General features: G+C 37.5%; 1 protein-coding gene across 3 annotated transcripts in view; it reads left to right on the forward strand.

Moving 5' to 3' along the window:
- Window positions 1-25,777, forward strand: part of PRKAG2 (protein kinase AMP-activated non-catalytic subunit gamma 2) — a 409,151-nt gene that overhangs the window by 109,337 nt on the left and 274,037 nt on the right. The window contains exon 1 of one of the 3 annotated variants that reach the window (XM_074267440.1): window positions 6,543-9,089. The exons of the other annotated variants lie outside the window; for them this stretch is intronic. Within the exon in view, the coding sequence (XP_074123541.1) occupies window positions 9,003-9,089 (87 nt within the window). The 5' untranslated portion in view covers window positions 6,543-9,002. Of the gene's footprint in view, window positions 1-6,542; window positions 9,090-25,777 lie in introns of those variants that run through there. 3 annotated transcript variants of the gene reach the window in all.

Consider the following 25,777-nt stretch of genomic DNA (forward strand, 5'->3'; position numbering starts at 1 on the left):
TCCTTCATTTATCAGATAAGAAAAATGAGACCTAGAGCAGGAAAATAGTCTAGTCCAAAGCACACAGGCAGTAAACAGAAATTTGAACTCAGGCTTACTGACTCTGAATCCAGTGTTGTGTAATTCAACAAACATTTGTCAAGTACTAGCTGTGTACTAGTCATGTTCTATGGGCTGTATATCTGAGATCACATAGGCAGTAAGCAGAAGAACTGAAATTTAAATCGGGCTACTTTGAATGTCATGTTGTATAATTCAACATTTATTAAGCAATAACTTTATATACTAGTCATGTTCTGTAGGTAAAAAGAAAATAAAGTTCTCCTCACCCTCAAGGAACTAATATTTTGGTGCACCTTGATCTTCTTGCCTTTTCAGGAAGAATATAAGTTCCCCAAGGTCAAGGATGGCTTGTTATTCCCTATGGACACTGACAGTTTAGACATACAGTAGCTATTTTGTGGATATTTATTGACAAGTTGAACTGTAGCCTTAAAAATTCTTTAGATTTAGACTTCATGTTCACAGTAGTATAAATTAGTTTTTTTGTAAATGATATGTGCACTCAAAATTCTGATGTAGTTTTCTTGAAAAATTCATGTAGAGTATAAAGAGAGCATTCCTAATACATAGGCAGTATATGCAAGATAAATTTGAAATTTCAATATTAGTAGTAGGCAAAGCTTGCTTTTTGCTGTCCTTTTTGTTTTCTTTATCTCTCTCCTGCTTTCTGGTAACCACCTCTCCACACAGCCTGTTCCTATTCTTCCTCAAAGTGGTTCTTTTAAATTACATTTCCTTCAATCAAGGCCCCATTCCCTCTATATGACAGACCTCCCTTAGACGGTATGAAATTAAAGTAATTCACTATTGAAGTATAAATGATGTGTAACCTGTGCTCTGGCCTCATTTCTCCCTTTCCCACTCTCACTGGGTCCCTGGGGCATCCAAAACTACTTTTTCCCTTAGAGACATTATAAGGGTAATTGGGCAAGGATTAGCCTCCCCACCCCAGGATTTCTTGTACTGCCCTCCTGAGTGCCCCTATCCAATGTATTCCCCATTATCAGTCCACCCATACAATTCTATTAGCTTTTACAAACTAGATTGACTGGAAAAGTATTGCTAGAATGGTCATTGTAAAACTTTCTCCCCAAATTGGGGGTGTACTTTCCTTTTGTACATACAAGGGGAGCATGGATTCTGACTTAAAGTATAAGTAGCAATGAGGTACATATATAGAAAACAAATATAGTCAATATCTCCAGTCTGTTGGACCTAGCTATCCATTGTAGAATCATTTCCCCATAAATATAGCTTTCAGCTGAGCTCCAAGTGCTGATGTCTTTCTAGCATTCACAGAAGCATCTCCTTCCATCATGAGGAGTCAGAATCCCTGAAGCTGTCGTCATCCTTGGGGAGCCATCTCCATCTCCAGCTACTTCCTCTGGCATTGACCATTCACACATTGATCCCTTTGTTGCTAACTGGATACTCCATCCTAATTCATCTGAGATTAAAAATGAATAAACACAAGAGAAATGGGTGCACTATAGCCACAGATACATTATTTGCATGCTTCTTCGGGCATCTGCTAGTTGTTTCCCCACCCCCACCCCCACTCAGTGGTTCTTGGTAGTACTGCTTCATTAACCATGAAAGAAAAGAAGTAAAAGGGCCAAAGGGAAAGGGTAAGTTCATACCTTTTATGTGTATATTCAGTTCCCTCTTAGCAACTGTTATCAACCCTTCTGGCTCTTCACTCAACTAGAAGAATTCATCATCATATAGAACTGATCCCATAATCACTATGGACTAAGCCATTCCAAAGAGTCCCAAACCTCTATAACTATCTGTCTTCTCATCTTTCAACTATCTTCTCATGCATTAAGTTCTGAAGCCAATCAGGACTGTCTCAGCCTGGATTCTTATTGCTAGATCCCAGTTATACTAGACTTAATCTTGCCATGGAACAATTTGCCTTTTAAAAGAAGAGTTCCCAGCTACATCCAGCAAAAGAATTCTAGGAGATGATTATGAACCACTACATAGAATTCCCAATCCCTCTATTTTTGTTCGCCTGCATTTTGGATTTCCTTCACAGGCTAATTGTACACTATCTCAAAGTCCGATTCTTTTTGTACAGCAAAACAACTGTTTGGACATGTATACATATATTGCATTTAATTTATACTCTAATATATTTAACATGTATTGGTCAACCTGCCATCTGGGAGGGAGGGGAAAAATTAGAACAAGTCTGGCAGTTATTAATGTTGTAAAATTACCCATGCATATATCTGGAAAATAAAAACTATTAATATATATATATATATATGTATATATATATATATATAAATAAAAAGAAGAGTTCCTTAATAGTCAAAGTAAATTTATGGAATGACTCAAGAGATATTTTGGGGAAAGGATGTACTTCTCTGTTAAGCCCCCTGAAAGATCTCTGGTTCCAGCAATTTTAGCTCAAAATATTAATTGCTAAGAAAAAGCATTTTCTGAATAAAAAAATAAGTTAAACAAGGAAATTTTTTTAAAAAGAACTTCAGAAAACTTGGTGGGGTTTTCTCATTTTTGCAACTCCAATAACTAATAACATGTTTTTAACCATAAATCCAAAATTGCCCAGTCCTGTAAACCACATGGGATTAGGTCACATTCTAAATCATATTTTTGTGGCTGAGCAGAAGTGAAATTTTTGTGGTAGAACCCGGATGCACCAGATGACCCCAAGGCACTGCCAAAAAGACTGGTCAGTACCAGAAAAACTTGGGTCAGCTGACCGGCTTTAGAGGAGGAGCAGTTTGGATCTGTTTGGCTAAAAAAATATATTGAAATGGCTAAGAGAACTCTGAACGCCAGTTTTTCTGGGTGCGGCCAGACGAGCCACAAAATGAAATAGAAAAAGCATTATGTTCTCATTCGATCATAATACAGTTTCTGTTTGTTACCTGGAATTCAGATAGTACAATTATACTTTTTTTCAAGAAACATAGGGCAACAGACAAGAAAAACAGTTGTTGTTCAATCATGTCTGACTCCTCATGACCTCATGGACCATACTGTCTATGGAGTTTTCTTGGCAAAGATACTGAAGTGGTTTGCTATTTCCTGTTCCAGTGGGTTAAGGCAGACAGAGGTTAAATGATTTGCTTAGAATCACCCAGCTAGTAAGTTATCTGAGGCCACATTTAAACTCCAATCTCCCTGACTTAGTGCTCTATCCACTGAGCTATCTAGCTGTATTCAAGGCAAACAGGTTAAAAGACTTGAACGAGATCACATAACTAGTAAGTGTCTGAGACCAGATTTGAAATCGGGTATTCTTGACCTCCACACCTAGCACTCCTGTCTGTCCCAAGAAAAATATAATTTTAGAGTGGGTAAGGACAGTAATGGCCATCTAGCCAATCTCCTTCATTTTACAGGTGAGGAACGTGAGGTTCAAGGAGAATAAGGGACTTATTATGTCCATGCAGCCAGAGTGGGGATTTGAACCCAGCTTTTCCTGGCTTAAGGACTCTTCTGCTTACGATTGCTACATATGCGATATTGGGCAAGACACCTCACCTTTTTTCAGTCTCAGTTTCCTCAACTGAAAAAAGAGACTTTTGAACTAGGTCTATTTTAAGATGCCCTCTACCTCCAGATCTCTCATTCTGTGATAATCCTAAACTGGTTTCAGAGATTGAGTCTAAAAATAACATATATTTCTAAAATATATAGAGAATTGACTTAAATTTATAAGAATTCAAGCCATTCTCCAGTTGATAGTTTTCAGATGAAATCAAAATCATTTATAGTCATATGAAAAAATGCTCTAAATCATTATTAATCGGAGAAATGCAAATCAAGACAACTCTGAGGTACCACTATATTCCTCTCACATTTGCAAAGATGACAGGAAAATAGAATCATGAATGTTGGAGGGGACTGGGAAAATTGTTGGTAGAGTTGTGAAGTGATCCACCCATTCTGAAGAACAATGCAGAATAATGTCCAAAGGGCTATCAAACTGCACACTCTTTGACCCAGCAGTGTCTCTACTGGGCCTATATCCCAAAGAGATCTTAAAAAGGGAAAAGGACCCAGATGTGCAAAAATGTTTGTGGCAGCCCTTTTTGTAGTTATAGAACACTATTGTTCCGAAAGAAACAACCAGCAGGATGATTTCAGAGAGTTCTGGAGAAACTGACATGAACTCATGCTGAGTGAAATGAGCAGAACCATCATACACAGCAACAATAAGATTATATGATGATCAATGTGATGGGCTTGGCTCTTTTCAACAGTGAGGTGATTCTAGGTGAATTCAAATGGTCTCCTGATGGACAGAACCATTTGCACTTAGAGAGAGGACTTTGGGAACTGAGTGTGTATCACAACATAGTATTTTCACTTATTGTTATTGTTTGCTTGCATTTTGTTTTCTTTATTTTTTTCCTTTTGACTTGATTTTTCTTGTGCAGCATGATAATTGTGGAAATGTGTATATAAGAATTACAGTTTAACATATTGGATTATTTGCTTTCTAGGGGAGGGGATAGAGGGGAAGGAAGGGAGAAAAATTTTTCAAAGGTGAATATTGAAAATTATCTATGTATATGTTTTGAAAATTAAAAGCTTTAATAAAAATTTTGTTAAAAACAATGTGGAAAGGATGATGGTCTAGGCACAGGAATAATTTAGCCTAATCCTCTATGTCTTCTGAGTCTGTCTGCAGTTCCAGACAATGAAAATTCATGTTCAGAGTATCCATCTCAATCAGTTTTGTTAAATGGACTCTTTATATTTTATAAAGCAGGAAAATGGCCTCATTTTATAAATATGTTTGTTCAGCCTTAAAGTTTGGGAGTCGGGGCAAAGGAGGTGGGGAATTGTTCTGGCTCGTTCTCAGCCAAGCAAAAATTTAAACTTACCAGATCTCCTTCATTATGGCCCCTACTCCTAAAATCTTAATCTAAAAATCTTCTAAAAATTCTAAAAATCTTAATCCTTCAATTTCCCAATATTGCTAGTGTCATAAGATCAACTAGATAGGGATTTTAAACCATTTTGGTTTTATGTGTACCTTTCACAATCTGGTGAAGTCTCTGGGCACCTTCTCAGAATAATGTTTTTAAATAAATAAGATAAAGTGCATGGGGTTACAAATGAAACCAATTATATTGAAATACAGTTGTCAAAATATTTTGACAATTTTACAGACAGACAAGTTTATAGATAAAATAAATTTACAGACCCCAAGTTAAGATCCCTTTAGGATCTTCTAGTCCACCTCATCTTCCCATTTAAATCGTTTGTTCCATACAAATGAATTTTCCAGATAACCAAATCTTGCTCCTCTGAAAGCAAAGAAACTGCATTATTGTAACCTGATTTTTGAATTAAATTCTTGTAAAGTGAATTACATACTTTAAAAAATAGTTTACTTAAATTAGCTTAACTTGTGCCTTGATGATTCAAGATCCTTGTAGTTGTCAGAAGCAGCTCTAGTATACAGAATTATTTGTCCAACATTAAATGCCCTCTTAGGTGGTATAGTAGAGCTGGAGTTTGAATTGTGCCTTGAACTTCTGCTGACCTTGTGACCCTAGATTGCCACTTAATCTTTCTCACCCTGAGTTTCTTCAGTTGTAAAATAAGAAGATTGGTCTAAGGTCTCTCCAAGCTCAAAAATCATATTTATTTACTTATTTTAAATGCTTGAGGAAAATAAAATTTTAAAAGATTGCACATGAAACTGCAAACCTATTATGTACAATTTGCTGTTCCATTCACACACATACACATATATAAACACTAAATATATACCAAATTGGGAGCCAGATAATCAAGCTTCTCCAAAATTGCCCGAGTTGAAGATAAATGGTCTCTAAGCAAGATCATAAAGACCACTCTTGTTTCTAAATAATAATAGCTCACATTTCTGTACTACTTAACAGTATGTAGAATTCTTTCCCCACAATAATCCAGTAAGATAGATCAAAGCTGGAAAAGACATTATTGATTTTCTATCTCAGCATCCTCATTGTACAGATGTGGGAAACTGAAGCTCATCATGGGGAAGTGATTTGCATTAAGCCATGCAGCAACAGACCCAAATTTTCTAGTTCTAGATCTAATGCTATTTCTAGGATGTGGTGATGTCCTACATTATTCCCCTTTTACTGAGAAAAAATTTGAGGCTTGAAGACTTGCCTGTATTGAATGTCAAATATCTAGTGACTGATGAGTTGAAAATTTAAAATAGATTGGTTTGCTCCAAGCCCAGTATTCCATTTGGTATTTTGTACTATATTAATTTGATATGTGATTTATTTTCCTTATCTATGCAGGAATTGTTCTTCCCCATTCCTGGCTTAGAATGAATGCTCCTTGAGAGCAGGGGATGGCTTGGTTTTATCTTTGTGTGCTCAGCACCAAGGACAGAGCCTAGTGCATAGTAACTACTTAATAAATATGCTTATCAAATTGGATCTCACTTTGTCAACTCCCTGCATGAACTTGAATGCATGAACTTTGTGGCAACTGTTTTGGCTATTTAGAGGCTTTTTTTTTTTTTACTCATTTCTGGGCTTTCTGTAAAATTATAATTAGTCAATTTTGCCATGTAAGTGATATCCAAACAATGGGGCTGCACAGTGCTTCCCATTTGAGTATATTTTTATACAATTTCTTGTCTCATTTCATCCTTCCAACGATCATAGATAGCCAACAATAACCAATATATATATTTATTACTACTTTGTAGAGTGCTTGGTCTTAATTTTGAACCTATCACATGATATTAAAGTATAAAAGTCCTTTGTGTAGGTCATCCCTTTAGTAGATCTTAAGGTCTTTGAAGGCAGGGTATGTATCATTCATCTTTATATTTCCCCTTACACTTAGTAGTTGCTCGATTAATATTTATTGAATGAATGTATGACTACTTCTATTTGTCAAATGAGAAAACTGAGGCATAGAGCTGTAAAATGATACCCTAAGGTCACCCTGCTGGCTTAGTGGCAGAGCCTTGTCTTCAGATCTGTAGACTTGAGATTTTTCTATTAGACCATACTACTGAAATATGGCATATGATAGTCTATGGGATTCTCATTACCATTCTTTGGAAAGGCATAGTAGAGTAAAGGGCCAGAAGGGGCAGCTGAAATGAACAAGGAAATCGGGTATGAGACAGAGGAAGTTGGCAGGAAATTGAGAATTAAGGTTCATCAGTATAAGAAGTGACTAAGATTAGGTTTCATTAGTCTTGAAAGAGAAAAGCTGAAGATGGGTATATAATTAAATCCTTCGAGGCAAAAATGACATAGATTGGGTAAATACAGATTTATTCATAAATTTTAGGAATCTTAGGACTATGCGCCCAGAGCTAGCAGACTGAAAAAGTCATTTTTAGGGCAAACAAAAAATAGAAATATTAGAGTACAAAATAAGTGTGGGGTGATTTACCTCTAGAAGTGACAGTGGTTGAAAATGGAAGCAGATGCAAGGAGTATTTAAAAACTCAACTATAAGAGATAGATATGTTTGGGGGTCATATTCCTAACCTTTAGTAGTTTGACAGTGGGCAGAACAATTGAATTTTTCCTCAAATAATTTCTGAGTGGCCCTGTCAAAAACAAAACACTGAGCTGATAGTCTGACCTAGCCTAGACATTTTTACATTTTTATTCCTGTTGCTTATTACATTAACCAGTTAATCAACAAGTATTTAACACTTTTATTGTTATTTACTCATTTTTCAGTTGTATCCAACTCTTCACAACACCGTTTTGGATTTTATTGGCAAAGATATTGAAGTGGTTTGCCCTTTCCTTTTCCAGCTCATTTTACAGATGAGGAAACTGAGGCAAATAAGATTAAGTGACTTATCCAGGATCACACAGCAAGTAAGCCTCTGAAGCCAGATTTGAACTGAGGAAGATGAGTTTTCCCGATTCCTTGAACAGTGTTCTTTATTCACTGAGCCACCTGCTGATTCATTTAGCACCTACCATGGTCTGTTTTCCCCCCTGTAAATTATTCTTAGTATTAAAGGTAGAGCTACTCTGTGAAAATTGTAAATCTGTCTTTGGTATCTTCTTTTAGAGTCCCTCTCCTTCAAGTCACCCCTTTTTTGTTTATGTTCCTTTTTTGTTTATGTTCCTTACATCCTTTCTGTAGATCTTACTCCTGGTTAGCTTTCAGTTAATACCCAAAGAAATATTTACATTTTAATAGGATGTTTCAAAAGAGTAATAAGCCATCAAGACTCAGAGAAATGGCTTTCTAATTTTGGAACATCAGGGACAAATACTAATACTAATAATGAACACCATTGATTTATCTCTTTAAGACTTACAAAGTACTTTACTTATAACTTCTTAATAGCAACTTTATAAAGTAACTGCTGTTATTATTCACATTTTACAAATGAAGGAACTCATTCTAAATTATTTGTACAGGCTCACATAGCTAATATGTGCCCCAAAAATACCTGTCTTTTGTAGTTGAGTTTCTAAATACTCCTCTACATACTTATATTCTGCCTGATACCAGTTCTGATTTATACCTTGTACAACGCTGAAAGGCTAAATCTAACAATCCTTTGTGTGAAAACCCTGATGATTGGCTGGAGGGGGGAGGAGAATGCAGAGGGAGAAAGCCCTAGTGAGGTGAACCAAAACACAATCAGAATTAGATTTCTTCTACCCAGAGCCCTTCTGCTTCTCAAGGGACAATGCTTTTAACACTACAGTAATATCCAAGCCAATCATTTAATTAGATTCGGCCAACCTTGGCATAGCCAGAGAGCTAGCTTTGTACATCTGTCACTACCCACTCTGTATGAGTCATCCCCAAACTTATCAGCTCAAATCACACAGCCTTGTGAAGCAATTACCAGTCCGTCTTCCAAGAGGAGCTCTAGACAAAAACAACAGACTGGTGTACAAGAGGAGGAGGAAAAAAGGAAAAAAGGAGAAGGTTACAAACAGAGGGAAATGGATGGGCTTCAAACGGGGCTTGATTTAGATGACCCAGTCCCAGGGACCCATGGAAAAACCCAAGATCTGAAATCCATTGGTTCAGTAAGTAGATTGTTCATTGGGCAACCTCACAAACCTTGTTGAAAATCTCCTTGTGTACAGGTATGGGATGGGGCAATAAGGGATGCAGAGGAGTTCATATGAAAAAAATCCAACATTTATAGTGGATTGCAATCTCAACGGGAGTCAACAGTGTGTTATAGCATTAGTATTTTTGGCTGCCATTTTAGGTTTCATAAGAGAAACATGTTCAGAACAATAGCGGTAGCAGTCCATATGTACCAGATCTATACATACGGAATATTGTTGTCAATCCTGAATATGCTACATTTTAACCATGATAAGTCATAATATTTGCAAAAGAGAAATGACCAAAAGAGGATGTGAGGAGATTAGAGTATTATAAAAGCATTGGTTCAAGAGAATATTAAGTCTTAATGTGGCAATTAGAAAAACTTCATAATCTGACCTTAAAATTTTAATAAGTCCTAATTGGTCAAGTTTTCATATGGATGAGCTCACGGACAGTGTTTTTGAATTCATGATTGATCTTTTGAGCAACTGACAATACATTGAATACTTTCAGTAGCTTCATTCAAAAGTGACTATTATTTGGATAATCTAGACTGCCCAGCCTGAGGATTCATTTAATAACTTGGAAAATGGGTGTTGATTCAAGGTGGACAGTCTGCCCAGTACAGGTCCTGATAATTGTCATGAGAATGACCTTGAAAGACACTGCTATCATCTTCCAGTTGCAAGAGAAAATCCAGTTAAGATTTGTTGCAAAGATTTACAGAAAGGGAAAATATATGTTGAAATTTTAACCAAAGACATTGAGATAAAAAGCAGCTGAACCTCAAAGAAAACCAACATGCAGACAAATGGGGGTTGCTTTTATGTTTTCAATATATGATTAGTAACACATGGATTCAGTTCCATGCAGGGGCTTAAGCCATCACTTAAATTTTCTTGTAAAAATCCATACTTCAGGGACACCTTGATTAATGAGATTCAATTACATAAGTCCAATAAAAAGATCACTTAAGACACCAATCACTTGACTTTCAATCCCCAGGCTCAGTAATTCTTGTTGTCAACCTTTGAAGACCTGGAGCCATCTAAGAACAAACTTCTTGCTTATAATTGTTTCGCTTCTTTGTTCTATGTCTATAAGCTCTTTTTATCGGTTACCTTGAGCTTTTAGCAATTTACTAGGAAGTTGGGCAACTTATGTAAAAGAGATTGGATTAAAAGAAATTCAGTGTCTTCTCTTTGCAGATACCAAATTTAAATAGAACAAAATCCCTACCTGCAGGGAGTTTACAGTCTTATGGAAAGTGGTGATGGTTGCTGTGGTCATGGCATAAACACAGAGAGTTGTAGAATCTAGGTATGAAGTCTTGAGTTCAAATCCAGACATAAATATATAAAATATACTTATACATATGTACACACACAAGCTATTACTAAACTTGTGTCTGCCTCATTTTCCATATCTGTAAGAATAGGACTTACCTTCTGAGATTGTTATGAAGAAAGTTCTTAAGTCTTCCAAGGTTGTGTTTACAATGTTATTGTTATGGTATAAATTGTTCTTCTGGTTCTGTTCACTTCACAAAGATGAGCTTATTGATTATGAAGCTCCATCAAAATGCTTCCAGTCCATCAACAGATTGGATCATATGTTCCCTTGTGCTAGAAGCACATACATGCACAAAGCTGAAACAGGAGCAAAATCCCCTAAACCCAGTCACTGTGACTTTCCTGTTTCTGATAGCATCACGACACTACCCTTTGCCTAGGACTCTGATGTATGCAATGATGGGATTGCTTTTGATGCTTTTTTCTTTCTCTCATCTCCTATCCACTAAGCCACTGAGTTCTATCAATCGTTCTGCCACATCATGCTCCCAGCCGTTTCCTCCCACCCAAGCTTTCAGAACCACTTATTTCCCCAGTTCTGGTGCATGCTGTGTGTGGGCTATGAAGCAACATGAGTCACAACCTTAGACTGATGCAGACATCTGTGAACACCCCCACACACTGCAGTGGGGGAGACCAGGGAGCAAACCCCGAAGGAGCCGACATCACTGCTACTCCCATCCTCAGAAGCCTCTCCCCTGCCTCTTCCTAGCTCCTAGCCATAGGGCAGCTCTACTCAAAATAGGTCAGCTCCTCCCCACTATGTGGCTTTTAAAACTCTGCTGGAAGAAGTGATGTATATCTACTGTTGCCCTCAGCTTTGAGAACATCCCAGCATTCCCAAAAAGTCTTTTGGGTGGGACAACACAAGTTGTTCTTTCTATGTCCTGGGATGCAATTCAATTTTTGCATATTGAGGTGCTTCCCACCCTCAAAACACAAAGCAAAAATGATATATTTTCAAAGCATAGGTGGAGAGAAGCCCATTTGACTTAGTGGTGAGCCAAAGTAGCTAATTGTTTTATTCCTACATGACAGTTGTCGTCATTATCAATAGAATTTATATAGCACTTTAAGGCTTGCAAAGCACTTTACAAATATCTAATTTGATTCTCACAAAACTCTGGGAGATTGGTGCTATTATTTTTCTCATTTTATAGAGGCGGAGTTAATTGATTTGCCCAGGATCATACAGCTAGGAAGTGTCTCACCTCTTTTTAATTCCAGCTCCAGCTCTTTTTCTTCTGCACCACCTAGCTGCTACCTTATTTCATAAAGCAGAATATATCCTTTTAAGTATTAAGAAATGTCAGTGTGCCTGTTGAGAATATCTTAATGGAGGCCTCTACTCCAAAAGGCTGATGACATAATAAAGAATTTTTATGAACAGAATCCTAAGTTTGTGTCTTCTTACCAGTATGACCTTCCACAAATCACTCTACTTTGTCCCCAAGCATCCCCAAGTGTAAAACAGGGTATTGGACCTGATCTTACCTTGTAGCTTAAATCTTTGACCTGTAATCAATCCTCTTTATTCCCGTTGATATTATTGTTATGCAACTTTCCTTACTACCTACCTTCTAACAGGTTTTCCTGATATCATTTCTCCCCACCTTTAAACTATTTTGCTGACACTTTGCCTGAAAATGTTTTTTAATGTAAAGATCTGTCTGTTTGTGTTACTCTGCTCTATAATCTTCAATTTGTCTCTATTGCCTATCTATTTTTCTTGGCCCTCCATTATGTAATACCACCCTCCTTTTCTGGCTTCATCATCATATATTTTCCTCTATTCATTCTGTGCTCCTGCCAAGCTCATCTGTGGAGTCTGTGCTCCTACCAAGCTCACTCTCTTACCCAATACATACTATATCAACTCCTGTCTCCATGCTGTGTCAATTAGTGCTCCTCTGCCCAAAATGGCTTCCCTCCATCTTTTTTTTCTCTTGAATTCCTCGTTATTCTTTGATGTCTGTTTCTGAGTGTCCCCTCTGTGAAGTTTTCCTCAATTCCTCATGTTATTTACCCTAAAATATCATATAGCACTTTGCTTGAAAGTCTTTAATGCAATTATAATGTATGATTTTGCACTATAGTTAACCAAGAAGGTTACAGTAATAAGGCTCAAACAGCTGAGGATGGACATCCATGGATGGCTTCAGCTTGCTCCTTTCCTTCCATAGTCCTACCCCATGACCTGAAGCCCATAGAATTTTTTATAACAAAAATATCAAAAGGAATCATAGTATCAGACCATCTGATCAAACTTCCTCATTTTACCCATGAGGAAACTGTAGTCCAGAGAGGGAAAGTAACTTCCCTAGTCCCCATAGGGAGCAAATGGTCAAGGTTTAGGGTTAAATCTCAGATCCTCAGGGTCACTGTCCGGCACTTTTCCCACCATAATGTACTAGTATAGTCCTTGTGTTCTCTGTCTTTGCACTTACCTTAAGGAAAAGGCCCTTTTTCCTTGTACCTCTGAAAGTCCAGAGTTCATGATCCTTTGGGGGAAAGGCCTAGAGGGTTGAGGGGACCTTATCAGGGCAAAGGGCAGAAATCTTGGGCCCTTGGGGCCCTGTAATATCTGCTGAAATCAAGAGCAAATAAGGATACTCACCTGATCTGACATAAACACTATGGCAAATGTTGCTGAGAAGTTCACCTACTGGAAGATCACCAATTCAAGGCACCTTTTGATGTATCTGTTGTTGTTGTTGTTGTTGTTGTTGTTGTTTTAAAATTAAAAACTAAAAGGTCCTAAATTTTTCTAAAGGTGGATGTGATTGATAAAGATGGAAAGCACATATATAAGGAAATGTTTCTCCTTGGGCTCAGTTATAAGTGAATCCAATGAAGGCTTGTACCAAAGATGGGGTTCTGTCCCACACAGGGTGCTAGGACATCTCTGAAGCTAGAGCCACATCACAGCAGTAATGATCTGTCCCTCTTTTAAGAATTTAGTTGAGTTGAAGAAAAAGAGGTTTTATGGTTCTCTATCTTAATATATCTATTTATTTATATGTGTGTATATATATGCATATGTATATATGCATGTATATAAACTCCCAATTTTGTCATAAAATGTATATGAAATATACATATACATCTATACCTGTACATGTACACATGTATATATGACAAAATTTACTGTTTATATAAGTTTTTGAAATGTAGCTTGGGGTTCAATTGCTGGGTTGTTAATTTGCTTAGACATAAAAACAGCAAGTTGTATGTAATAGAATTTGCAGTTTCATGTGCAGTCATTTTATTATTATATTGTTATGAAAATGCTTGTTTATTCCATAAATTAAAAACAAAATAAAAATATAAATATATAAAAAAAGATCTGAAAAGATCTCTAACTCTGCAAGTTATAAGCTTCATGGTCTTAGCCAAATCATTTAATCCCTCTGAGATTTTGTTACAAATAAGGTGATATATATATATATATATATATATATATATATATATATATATATATATATATATATATATATGTGTGTGTGTGTGTGTGTGTGTGTGTGTGTGTGTGGTAATCATATTAGTAAGCGAATACTTACTGTCAAGATTTTTCTTTTCTTTCTCCCTTGTTTCTAGTTCTTTGCCCTCACAGAGTACTGCTATGATTATGTTGGTTTATTAGATCTTTGGACAAGCAGTGGGTGTAGTAGATTGGATTTGGACCTTAGAATTGGATGCACATGGGGTGCAGATCCTAACTCAGGTACAAATCACTTAATCTCTTATTGATCCAGAGAATCTGATGATTTGCATTGGTAATAATAATAATAATAATAATAATAATAGCTAACTTTAAAGTTTGCAAAGTGATTTACAAATATTATTTCCTGCTGTCCTCACAACCACTGTGGTAAGTAAGTGCTATTTTAAGCCCTCTTTTAAATTTGAGGAAGCTGAGGCAGATAGAGGATCATATAGCTAGTAAATATCTAAGACTAGTTTTGAACTCAGGTCTTATTCACTCTAGAGCTAACACTGCTGTGGAACCTAACAGCCTTAAGGGAATTACCACACCAGAGCATCCCTACAAAGATGAAATCATGGGATCTGTAAAAATTAAAAATTTCACCTTTGTATCCACTTGCTCAGACCTAGACCAATTCACTCATCCTGTATGCGAATGACTTAGATAAGGATACATAATTAGTTAATTCCTGACTTTGACCTAGAATCCAGGTTGCTACTTTCTCACTCCAGGCTAACACCATCAACTGTGGCATCCAGCTGCCAGAACACCAGAACATCCCAAAAAGTTGTAGGCAGGGATATGAATTTTTCAGCCACAATTATTGACAAAAACTATCTTATAAGTTTCATTCTCTACATCAAGAGAGTACAGGGAATGCCCTCACTGATGAAATCGTAGATTCTGAAACTATTGTTTCATAAAAGTATGAGGGTAATGAACTTTTGCTTCTCTTGCCTTCTGGATATACCTCAATAGTGTAGTTGATATATCCAAATCCAAATGGTTACGTGAGTAAAACTCTGCATTATGCTTATATAAAATTATAGTATATATATAAAATATATATTTAAATATATAAAATTATATAAAGATTATAAAAGCAAAAGCTAACTTTTTCTGCTCCTAGCCAAGGGCTAGACTTGAGATTGATCCTCAATAAATATTGATTGATTAATTGGCTACTTGGTGAGAATTGAGATTGTCCCATTTTTCCATTCTCAGTGTTATATGGTTTTGAAACCTCCTAAGGACCTTGTCTGCATTTGGGGTTTGCTACCACAGGATGGCAATAAGGCCTCATTAGCTAGGCATTTTCTGAACAGCTGCTTTTGCCTTAGGCCTGGTGTTTTTTGTTTGTGTTTTTGTTTTTGTTTTTAATCAGGAGTCAGTTTGATACTATGGAAAAACTAGTGATTCAGGAAGCTTGGACCAAAAAGTGAAAAGTACACTGTTCTCAGAGCCAGGAGACTTGACTTCTGATTCCAGGTGTGATTCTGCTCAATAACCTTCATTACACTCTTAACAACTTACCCATAATAGTCAGAAGCTGTTCCAGGGACTTCCCTAGTGTAGCTTTGGCCACTAACTAGCTGCAAGATCTGGGATATCATTCCGTTTCTCTGAGCCTCGGTTTCCTTATCTGATTAATAGATAGAACCAGCCCAGCTTTATCTCACGGGGTATCATGAGGATAATGTGACATGATGTGTGAAACTACTTTTTAAAATGGTAAACGATATACAAATGTAAATGATTCTGTAGAGGAACATCGAATTCAATAGCCAATAAACATTTATTAAGCACCTATTATGTAATTATGTGCTAGGCAGTATACTAGATGAACCAGTTTGTAGCTGTTCAGTTTTTTTTGTTTTTTTGTTTTTTGTTTTCATTTGTGTCCGACTCTTTATGATCCCATCTGGGATTTTCTTGACAGATACTGGAGCAATTTACCACTTCCTTCTCCAGCTATCAATTCTGAGGCCAGATTTGAACTCAGGAAGAGTTGTTTACAATTTAATCGGGTTTTACAAAAGAGTGATAAAATATCAAGCCTGGAAGAAATGACTTTCTAATTTTGGAACTTCAGGGACAAATACTAATACTAATAATGCCTATTAGATCTTTAAGGCTTACAAAGTACTTTACATATAACTCTTTGATTATAATAACAACCCTATAAAGTAAGTGCTTGCTTCTAGTCCCATTTTACTGATGAAAGAATTGATGTAGAGTGAGATTAAGGGATTTGCAAAGGGCTGGTACTCTAGCCACTGTGCTACCTAGCTGCCCTCAACAAGAACTGTAGGGTCACAGATTTAAAGCTTCAAGGGATTTTTTAAAAATATCGAGTCCCACCCCTTTGCTTTATAAAGAAACCAAAACATGGGAAGAGAGTTTAATTTCTTTGCCCAAGATTACCTAGGTAGGATCTGTCAGATGACAATTGGAAAGTAGGATATTTTGGCCCTATTTTACCATTAAATTATGTTCATTTGTTTTTTTCACTAATGTCTGATTTTCTGTGACCCTATTCGAGGTTTTCTTGGCAGAGATCCTGGAGTGGTTTGCCATTTCCTTCTCCAGATCATTTTTACAAATGAGGAAACTGAGGTTAAAAAGGGTGAAGTGCCTTTCCCAGGGTCACAGGTCTAGTAAGTGTCTGGGGCTGGATTTCAATTTAGGAAGAATAGAATCTTCCCGATTCCAGGCCCAGCACACATGCACTACGGCACCACCTAGATGCCCTTGTAACCATAGACAAGTCACTTAGGAGGTCTCCCTGTCCTTTTATTAAGATCCACAGCTAGTGATGGAGTCTGTATCCAATCTAGACTTAGGATCCCAGATCCAACACTTTATACTACAATCCAGGGCCCCCAAACTTCTCTGGTCTGAGTTTCTTCATTTGTAAAAGGAATGGCATGGATCAAATAGTCTCTAAGGGTTCTTCCAGTTTTAAAACTCAGTAATTCCAGCTAGATGGCCCAGTGGATAGAATGCCAGGCTGGGGAGAGAAAGATTCATCTTTCCGAGTTCAAATCTGGCCACAAGCTGTGTGGGAAAATCACTTAGTCTTCTTTGCCTTAGTTTCCCCATCTGTAAATTAAGCTGGAAAAGGAAATGTCAGCCCTTGTCAGTATTTATACCAAGAAAACCCCAAATGGGATCAGTAAGAGTAGGATAGGATTGAAAAATGACTAAACAGTAATTGCGTAAAACAAATTCCAAAGATCTGGACGTCCTGGATTCTCTATCTCTCACTTCTCAGCAGAGGTCACTTTCTGGAACAAACATCCAAAATCCTTAGCTGTGATCTCAATGGGAGGAATGATGGTTTTGATTGGATTCTTTGTTTCAACGTTTGCTTCTATTGGCCACATTTGTGGATTCTTCATATTTGGATCGACTTTTCTCTACTCTGGCTTCTCTGCCATAACTGATTCTCCCAGAAGAAATGCAGTGGTAGAGATCTTTAAGAGTCGGGCAGAATACAACCTGAACCATGCTGCAGGATAGAGACTAAATCTCCACCAACCCGCAGAGAACAAACATAAGCTCTAGCTAGGTTTAACCTTTTTGTATTAGAATTTCTCTCTCTCTGTGTCTTTCTCTCTCTGTTTCTGTCTCACTCACCCCCTGTCTCTGTCTTTCTTTCTCTCTCTATATATATACATGTATACACATATATATATATAAACATGCACACATATACATATATACACTCATATACCCACATCCACACACATGTACACATACATAGATACACATAGTTACACATATACTACACACATATATTATCAATAAACACATGCAGACACGCCCACACAGACATACATACGTGTACACACATATGCACACACATACATGTGTACACACATATATTAGTAGATAGATATGAAAGCTCTGTTTTGGGAATGGAAAGACTTGGGTTGGGTGTCCTCTAAGACCCTGACTTACTTGACCTTGGGCCAGTCATTTAGGGGCTCAGGGCAACAGCATTGGGCAGAGCTCACTCACTCAGTTGGCGCAGAAGCTGCAGAGGTGGGCAGCCCTCAGCCCTCCAATCAGCCCAGAGCCAATTTTTAGAGATATACTGCTGAATGCAAAGACGCATCTGCTCTACAAATAGCAATTGTAGCTGCAGTGCAGGGAAGACTCTCAGTTCTGCAGGAGGTGTTGCTTCAGCTCCCCGGCCAGCACAGACTCTGGTCAGTGCCATGATAAAGATTTACCTGACCTCAGCCTGGAGATGGGGGAGCACCCTCCTGCTCTTTCCAGAGTTAATTTTCCTGTAGGAGTCTGGGGCAAATGGCTTGGTTAATGGTGATTGTCCTCCTTGTTCCATCTATCTCAAAGAGAAGAGTTCGTTGTGTCATACAAATGCAGGGTGTCATTGTGATGGTGATGCTGATACCGATGGTGGTGGAGGTGATGCTGTGCTAATATGGTACCTGTCCATACGGACCTGTTGCCAGGTGCTTCTCCCTCTTGGGAATGATATAAGTAGGTCAGATTCTTTCCCCACTTCCTTTCTAGATAAATCTGTATACATGACTCAGTTTTTTAGTCTATACCTGCAGGTCACTTCTAACTCAGGAGCTGCAGAAAGCCTTTGAACTGCCAAAGGACAGTAAGGATTAGGAGAGAGGAGTGAACTCTCTTAAGTTGCCTAAAGCCTTGCCTTTTATAAGTCTGCCATATATATGTACTCATGACTCAGGAGCCTAGGGTCAGTGATCCTGAGTCACATGGTTCCTCTCCCAGGCTATTTAGGAGCTTAAATAAGTTATTAATAAAGCAAAAAAAAAAAAAAAAGATTTGGTTCAACTCCTATCTAGAGGAAAAATGCTAAGGTTTTTGGGCTGAGGTTCAGACCTTGGGCTTCTAATTCTGTGCCTTAGTTCTTAGAAGCTCCTTCCATTGCAACCGTATATGCATTTATTAACAGATATGAATCACAGAGCAATTATGAAGTCATAGTTTTAAATGAAAGAGTAAGAATTAAAAGCAGCTTAAGAAACAGAGGAGTCATATGGGAAATGTCTATTGACTGCAGGCATAGGGGAGGAGTTAAACTTTTACCACTCTTGCACTGATCTTGAGGAAGAAAAATAAAAATACTAAATAACCAGAAGCTGTGGTCACTGGAGCTAAGCCTCTAGTAGCTAGCCTTTGAATCTGCATTGTAAAATACCAAATCTGAAGAGCAAAAAAAAATACAGATGTCATTGCCACACTTGCTTCTGCCTGCTTCTCCAAATCCAAAACTGCATTGTGTCCCCAGCCTTTTTTGGCCAGGGAAGATCTGTCTGAACTCATGATGGCAAATGAATGAATTAAAAATCATTTGAAATTGCTTGCTATTTGGTGTAAAGGCTGTGCTATGCATTGGTGGTATAAAATGAAGAGCAAGGCAGTCCCTGCTTTCAAGGACCTATCTTTCTCATGAGAGATGATATACATAAAAAGGTTTTTGCAGCATGAATGAAGGCCCAGGAGTCTACAAGGCAGCTGCCAGGTAGGTGGCAAGACCTGGTGATCCAGAGAGTGCTGTAGAAGGACAGATGGCAAGACCAGGTCCTATTCCTATGCCAAAGCCCTCATTGTAGTGCAGACTCTCACATCTTGAAGGCTCTGTCAGTGGAGTACAAGTATAGGGAGGTCCTACCAAGATGGAAGAACATTTACTCTGAGCATGGTGATCTATCTGACTGACTGCCCCAAAACTCTCAGACATCCATAGGCAGAGAATGCAGTTGGTACTAGCCAGCACCCACATCCAGCAGGATAAAATGGTCACCCTTTTCAAGGTCCAGATATTTCTTCTAAAGGGGCCAGTTGCCACCTGAATGGAAAATGGAACCATATACTTAAAGGGAGGAGCTCTTGGATGTCATTAGCCTTTCAGAAAGGTTAATATCACTGCATCCTCCCCTCCCAGTAAGCCTCATATTTTCCTGCTTTTAAAACTAGTTTTGCTTTTCCCTGCTACATGAAATGTCTTCCTATCTTTAAAATTCTTCCTTTAGAGCCGATCTCAATGGCTCTTAGTCCAAAGCATCTTCCCAGCCTACTCCAGGAGGACTCAATGTTATCTAAGTCCTCTGACCTCATAGTACTCTTGAGCTTCGCATGGTACTTGGTACCTAATAAACACTTAATAAGTGCTCATTTCTTTCTTTCCTACTTAAGTTGTTCACTACCTATTTAGAATTAATCATGATATCTATTGTTCTTCAGCATCTGTATTTTTATGTGTTTTAACATTAATATCTTGGAATCAGAATTGTAGAATTTATTTGATCTAAATTGGGTTGCCTTTTAGAATTACTTTTTTATAATTTGTTGTAGGTTTTGTGTATATTATTCTTTGGGTTCTGATTTCCTTCCCACATGCGTTAATAAATCCTCTAATAATTCTAGAAATTCTTTATTATTTATTCTTTGGGACATGATGAATATTCCACTAATTTTGATGGAATGTCAATTCCTTGAACACACTTTCATTTTTATTCCTAGTATATGGCTCATGATAGACACTAAATAAATATTAGTTGAATAATTAATAATGCACTCTGTCTAGCCATTCTCCAAGCAGTGGGCACATAATTTATTTTTAGCTTTTTATTAAACATCACTGGCATTATTTATGAGATTAGAGAACTAGTCACTGAACCTATGTAATTCTTTACTCTATCCAAGAGGTGTTATTAGGAATGGGTCGTGATGGTCTAGTGAAGTTACTGTTGAATTTTTAAATCAAGGACACATGCAAAAAACCTCTTGTACTATCAGGCCAGATAGGAGGAAGGGAAATAGGGGAGAGAACTTTAGAGTCTTCTGAAGATGTAGGTCACTTGTTGTAGGTAATGTCTTTTCAGATCACTTGGTAGATTTTTGGTTTTTGATATCCTATATTAAGTGCTAAGAAGAATCTTGAAATGGAGTTCAATTCTTATGCTGATTTTCTTATCTTTTCTCATGTCTCCCCTCAAAATGTATTTTACAGACGGTAATAATAGTATACATATATACATATTTATAACATGTTAAAAGGAAACTTTTCACTCAGTTGTGATTTATTTGCTTCTTATAGGCAACCAGCCAGCCCATATCCTCCTAATTGTATGGAAATGCAGCCTAAAAGCCTATTTGCCTTTCTTTTTTAAAATAAATTTTTATGTGTTTTGTATAAAATTATAATAGTTTCCCCAATATCCCTCCCCTTTCCCTTCCCTATCTGACAAAAGGGATTTTTTTTTAAGATTAAAGGAAAAAAAATCAGCATACTTAATCAGTACATCTAAAAAAAAAAAGGGAAAATATATGTAATATTTAACACTTGTGGACCTCCCATTTCTATAAAGGAATAAATAGCAGGCTTTTTATATTTTCCTTTTGAACCATGCTTATTCCTTATAGTTCTGCGATATTCCCTTTTGATTACTCGGGGATGTCCTTATTGTTTAAATTTTTGTATTCATTGTGTATGTTATTGTCTTGGTTCTGATTACTTCACTGTGCATCATTTCATGCTGATATTTCTAAACTTCTCTGCATTCTTCAGATTTTCCTTTCCTTACACTACAGTAATATTCCATTACATTCACATACCCCAATCTGTTTAGCCATTCTCCAACTAAAGATCATCTATTTTGTTAGGAAAAGTTTGCAAACATAAAAAGTGTTGCTATAAATACTTTGAGGTAGAGAGCACCAGCCCTGAAGTCAGGAGGACCCGAGTTCAAATTTGGCCTCAGATACTTAGCACTTCCTAGCTGTGTGACCCTGGGCAAGTCACTTAACCCCAGTTGCCTCTGCAGATAAATAAATAAATGAATGAATAAATAACTTTTTTGATGTATAGAGGGACTTTATTCTTATTGTGGCCTCCTTGGAGTACAAAATTGGTAATGTGTGTAAAAGAGTATGGATGTTTCAGTCATTTTATTTGCATCCTTCTAAATTGCTTTCCAAAATGATTGTAGTGATTCATAGCTCCACCAACAATATTAGTGTCTGTCTTCCCACCACCTGGCCAACATTAACTATTGCCATCCTGCCATTGCGCAGGGCATGAAGTGAAACCTCAGGATTATTTTGAGTTTTACTTTTCTCATTATTAATAATTTGGAGCATTGTTTAATGTAGTCTGGTTGTTTTCAATTTCCACTCAATTGCAACTTGGAATAAGTGGGGTATTCTGGACTAGGGTCCCAAGACCTCTGACTGTCAGGACTCCATAACACTCTAACATAGACACCTATACAGGACAAAATCATCTTGTATACTCTTTTAGTGTTCTCTGTTCTTAATAAATTGAGCAACTCATGATTATGTGACATCCGAGGATTCTCTGCAAACACAGATGGCACAAGAACACAGAAGTACACAGGGAAAGCTACCTAGGAAATCTACCCAGAAGTCTTCACAGGCTTTCTCGCCCTCTCTCTAGGACATTCAGCTTTGCAACCAGAGCATCGTGCATCATCCCAAAAATATCATTTGGGGACTGAATAGAACTCACTTCATCTTTTCTCATTCCTTAGCTTATTTCTTATGTACTGGAAAACATAAAGGGCATGTAATTTAAATCTTCTGGGTAGGAGCCAGGGCAGATGGACTACTCTCTCCATACTTTCATCTGTCATTCCAAAAAAAAAAAAGTATTGCTTCCTAGAATGACTGATGTTCTGGTTTGTGGTTTGGCATTTTTTGGGTAGATAATTCCAGGAACACAGAGTTTGATACTGTTCCTTGCAAACCCTCTGTTAATTAGAACTGTCATGATTTTACTATGACGTTTTAGAGCTAAAACAGAGGGATCCTAGATCACCCAGACTAGGAGTTTTTGACCTGGGGTCCATGAATTTGTTTGTGTGTGTGAGTCTATAATAAACATACACACACACATACACACACATATATACATATACCATATAATATATAAAGTTATATACAACATGTTTTATATATAAATATCATTCATTTCAATTAACAAAATATTTCAAATACTTCTATTTCCTTTGTATCTCTAGGTATTATTTTTATTCATTTAAAAATATTATTCTGCTAACAGTTCTGTAAGCTTCATCAGATTGCCAGGGTACAAAAAAGGTCAAGAATTCTTGATTTAAACCAATTCCTTAATGTAATAGACAAAGAAACTGGGGCCCAGTGTAGCAAATGACTTTTCTAAGGCTATCACAGCAAGTTAGTAGCATTTCTGAACCTGGAAACGAGGTTTTCTGCATCCAAGTCTAGTGTTTCTACTATATCAGGTTGGCAGAGTTGGTGTGAATTAGGGCACTTTAGGGCAAAATACTTTTGTACTTGTTGGATCATTATCTAGTCCAGAATCTCCTCATTGTTTATTTCCTCCCCCATAAAATATCTCTTTACCCAGGTCTCCCACCCCATCTTTTGAATTTCACTTTAATTATTAAGAAATCTCAATCTCTTTCTTTCTCTGTATGTCTGTATATGTATGTATGTATGTAGATATTTATATCTGTACACATACATATACAGGTATGTACGCACATATATGTGTATGTGTTCTATATACCATATCTGCATAGACTATATATTTTTCTTTGTTCTATGTAAATATATTTTGATAAAGTGTCTACTATTCGCAGAACACTAGATTTAAATAATAACTCGTGTCAATAAAGCTTTAGATAAGGTACAAGAACTCCCTTGTGGTGGTAATAAATTGCTTGTTAACATTCAACTGCTCCTAGAATTACTCAGAGTTTGTCAGACCCCCCCCTTCCTAAGAGTAAGTTTAGACAAGAAGGAAGGGAAATTGAGAAGGACGGTGTGGGATACCTGATGAAGCTAAAAAGGCATTTCCTCTAAGACAAAGGTCATAGAGTAGGAAAGGCAGAGGGGGAGAGTAAGGGGTTAAAACTCTATTTTGAATAGAATTGTACCTATTGGACCATCATCCAGTCCAGAATCTCCTCTTTGTCCTTTCCCTCCCCCGTACTAGAAGTAGCTAAATGTATATAGCCCTTTAAATTTTGCTGGTTGCTTCATACAAATTCTCTCCTTAATCCTCACTAAGACCTGTGAGATACATATTATTAAGCCAATTTTACTGATGAGAAAAACAGATTTAAGGATTTGTCTACAGTCACACAGATATTAAATGTCAGAGGCAGAGTTAAACTTGGGTGTTTCCTAACTCCCAAGTCCAATGCTCTTTCCATTAGATTGCTTCTGGTATTTACGAGGAGAATCAGAAATTATACTGTAGAATAGGTTAAGTTCCAGGTGGAAGATGGAGCTTGTATCTGAGCAGGTTCTCCCTTCTGTCATCGCCTGCAATACCTGACTGAGTCTCCAAAAGCTTCTGTTCCTTGGTGATGTCCAAGGTGCCTTCTAGCACAGACAGAACACAATGTCTCTCCCTATATTTGACTTGTGATGAATGGCTGTGGTTTGGAGCGGATCCAGCCATTAACCAGGCCACTTGGGGTGGAAGTGTTTGGGAGATTAGAGGAACTGTTTACAGGCTTGGGTGCCTACATGAGGGAGGGAGGGAGGGAAGGAAAGGGCTGGGAGTACATCGCTTATTCTAGGCTGCTGGAAATTCCCTCGGTAGCTCTCCAGATTTCCCTTCTGGCATTAGCAGCTTTCTCTTGGCTACCTCAGGATGAGTCAGACACAGGTTGGCTCCTCCACTTATTACCACTTGACACTCAAAAGGGGCATGTTTTTGTATATCGTTTCCAATAAAAATCTTGCTGGCACATCCGCCTGCATTTATTAGGTGAGTAGAAAATCTTTTCCCTAAATAACTAGCTACAGGCTGTCATTGTGTTTGGAATTGGTCACCACACAGAAAAAAAAAAAGGAGAATATGAAAAACAGCTTTGGGCTTGGACTGCCATGGCTGCTTCCTCTGTGTTTCACATTCGTGCTGTTTTTCTCACTCAACACCCCCAAATGACGAGGTCAAAAAAGGTAGCACTGGGATGGAAGATAAGCCAGGTAGGCAGCTGCCTAGACTCGTGCAATGTGTAAAGAGACAAGGACTGTGGAGTTTTTTCCCTTTCAAGAAAAATTTCAATCTCTTTTGCCATAACATCATTTCTCCCTCTATCCCATCCTGTTAGCTAACTCAGAGAAGCAATCAACAAGGAGAGCTTCTAAATTTGAGTTTTTATAAATGTACATATTTTTTATGTCCAAAATAGTCTGCCTTCCATGCATACCACTTAAATCAGGTACATACATGTTCCCAGACTCTTGTAGACTAGTAATCCATTAGGACAAATTGTTCAAATGAGCAATTGTCAAACCATGCACAAGGAAGTTTGGCGACTTAGCCTAATTTTTCAAGGAGTTGAATGAAAAAAACAAAACCAAAAATGGTTAGTTTTGGGAGTGAAATGATTTCATCCAAACCCTACCCATTCTTCATAACCCAGTTCAAGCCTTCTGGCCTCCCATTCCCCACAATGCTTTAATCCCTCAGGATTCTGATCACCCATTTCACTTGCTTTCTCTGCCTCTCATTGGCTGCTTAACATAGATTTTCTAGAATGATTGCAAGTCTCCTGTCCCCACGTTTTCTCAAGTCACCCCAAGCATTGGACTTGATGTACTGCAGTGATTGGCAAATTCTTTTGGTGTGACTAAAAATAAAAGAATGACCTAAATGTAATGTGCTCTATTTCCTTAGCTAGTCCAGGTCTGTGAACAGAGACAGCCTCCTGTACTTGAATGAGGAAAAGCTATTGCAGAAAGAGTCTTCCTTAGGGAAAGGGCAGAAGCATCATGCAAGTGGTACAAGAGCCAA

Source organism: Sminthopsis crassicaudata, chromosome 5, assembly GCF_048593235.1.
Source record: "Sminthopsis crassicaudata isolate SCR6 chromosome 5, ASM4859323v1, whole genome shotgun sequence".
NCBI lineage: Eukaryota > Metazoa > Chordata > Mammalia > Dasyuromorphia > Dasyuridae > Sminthopsis > Sminthopsis crassicaudata.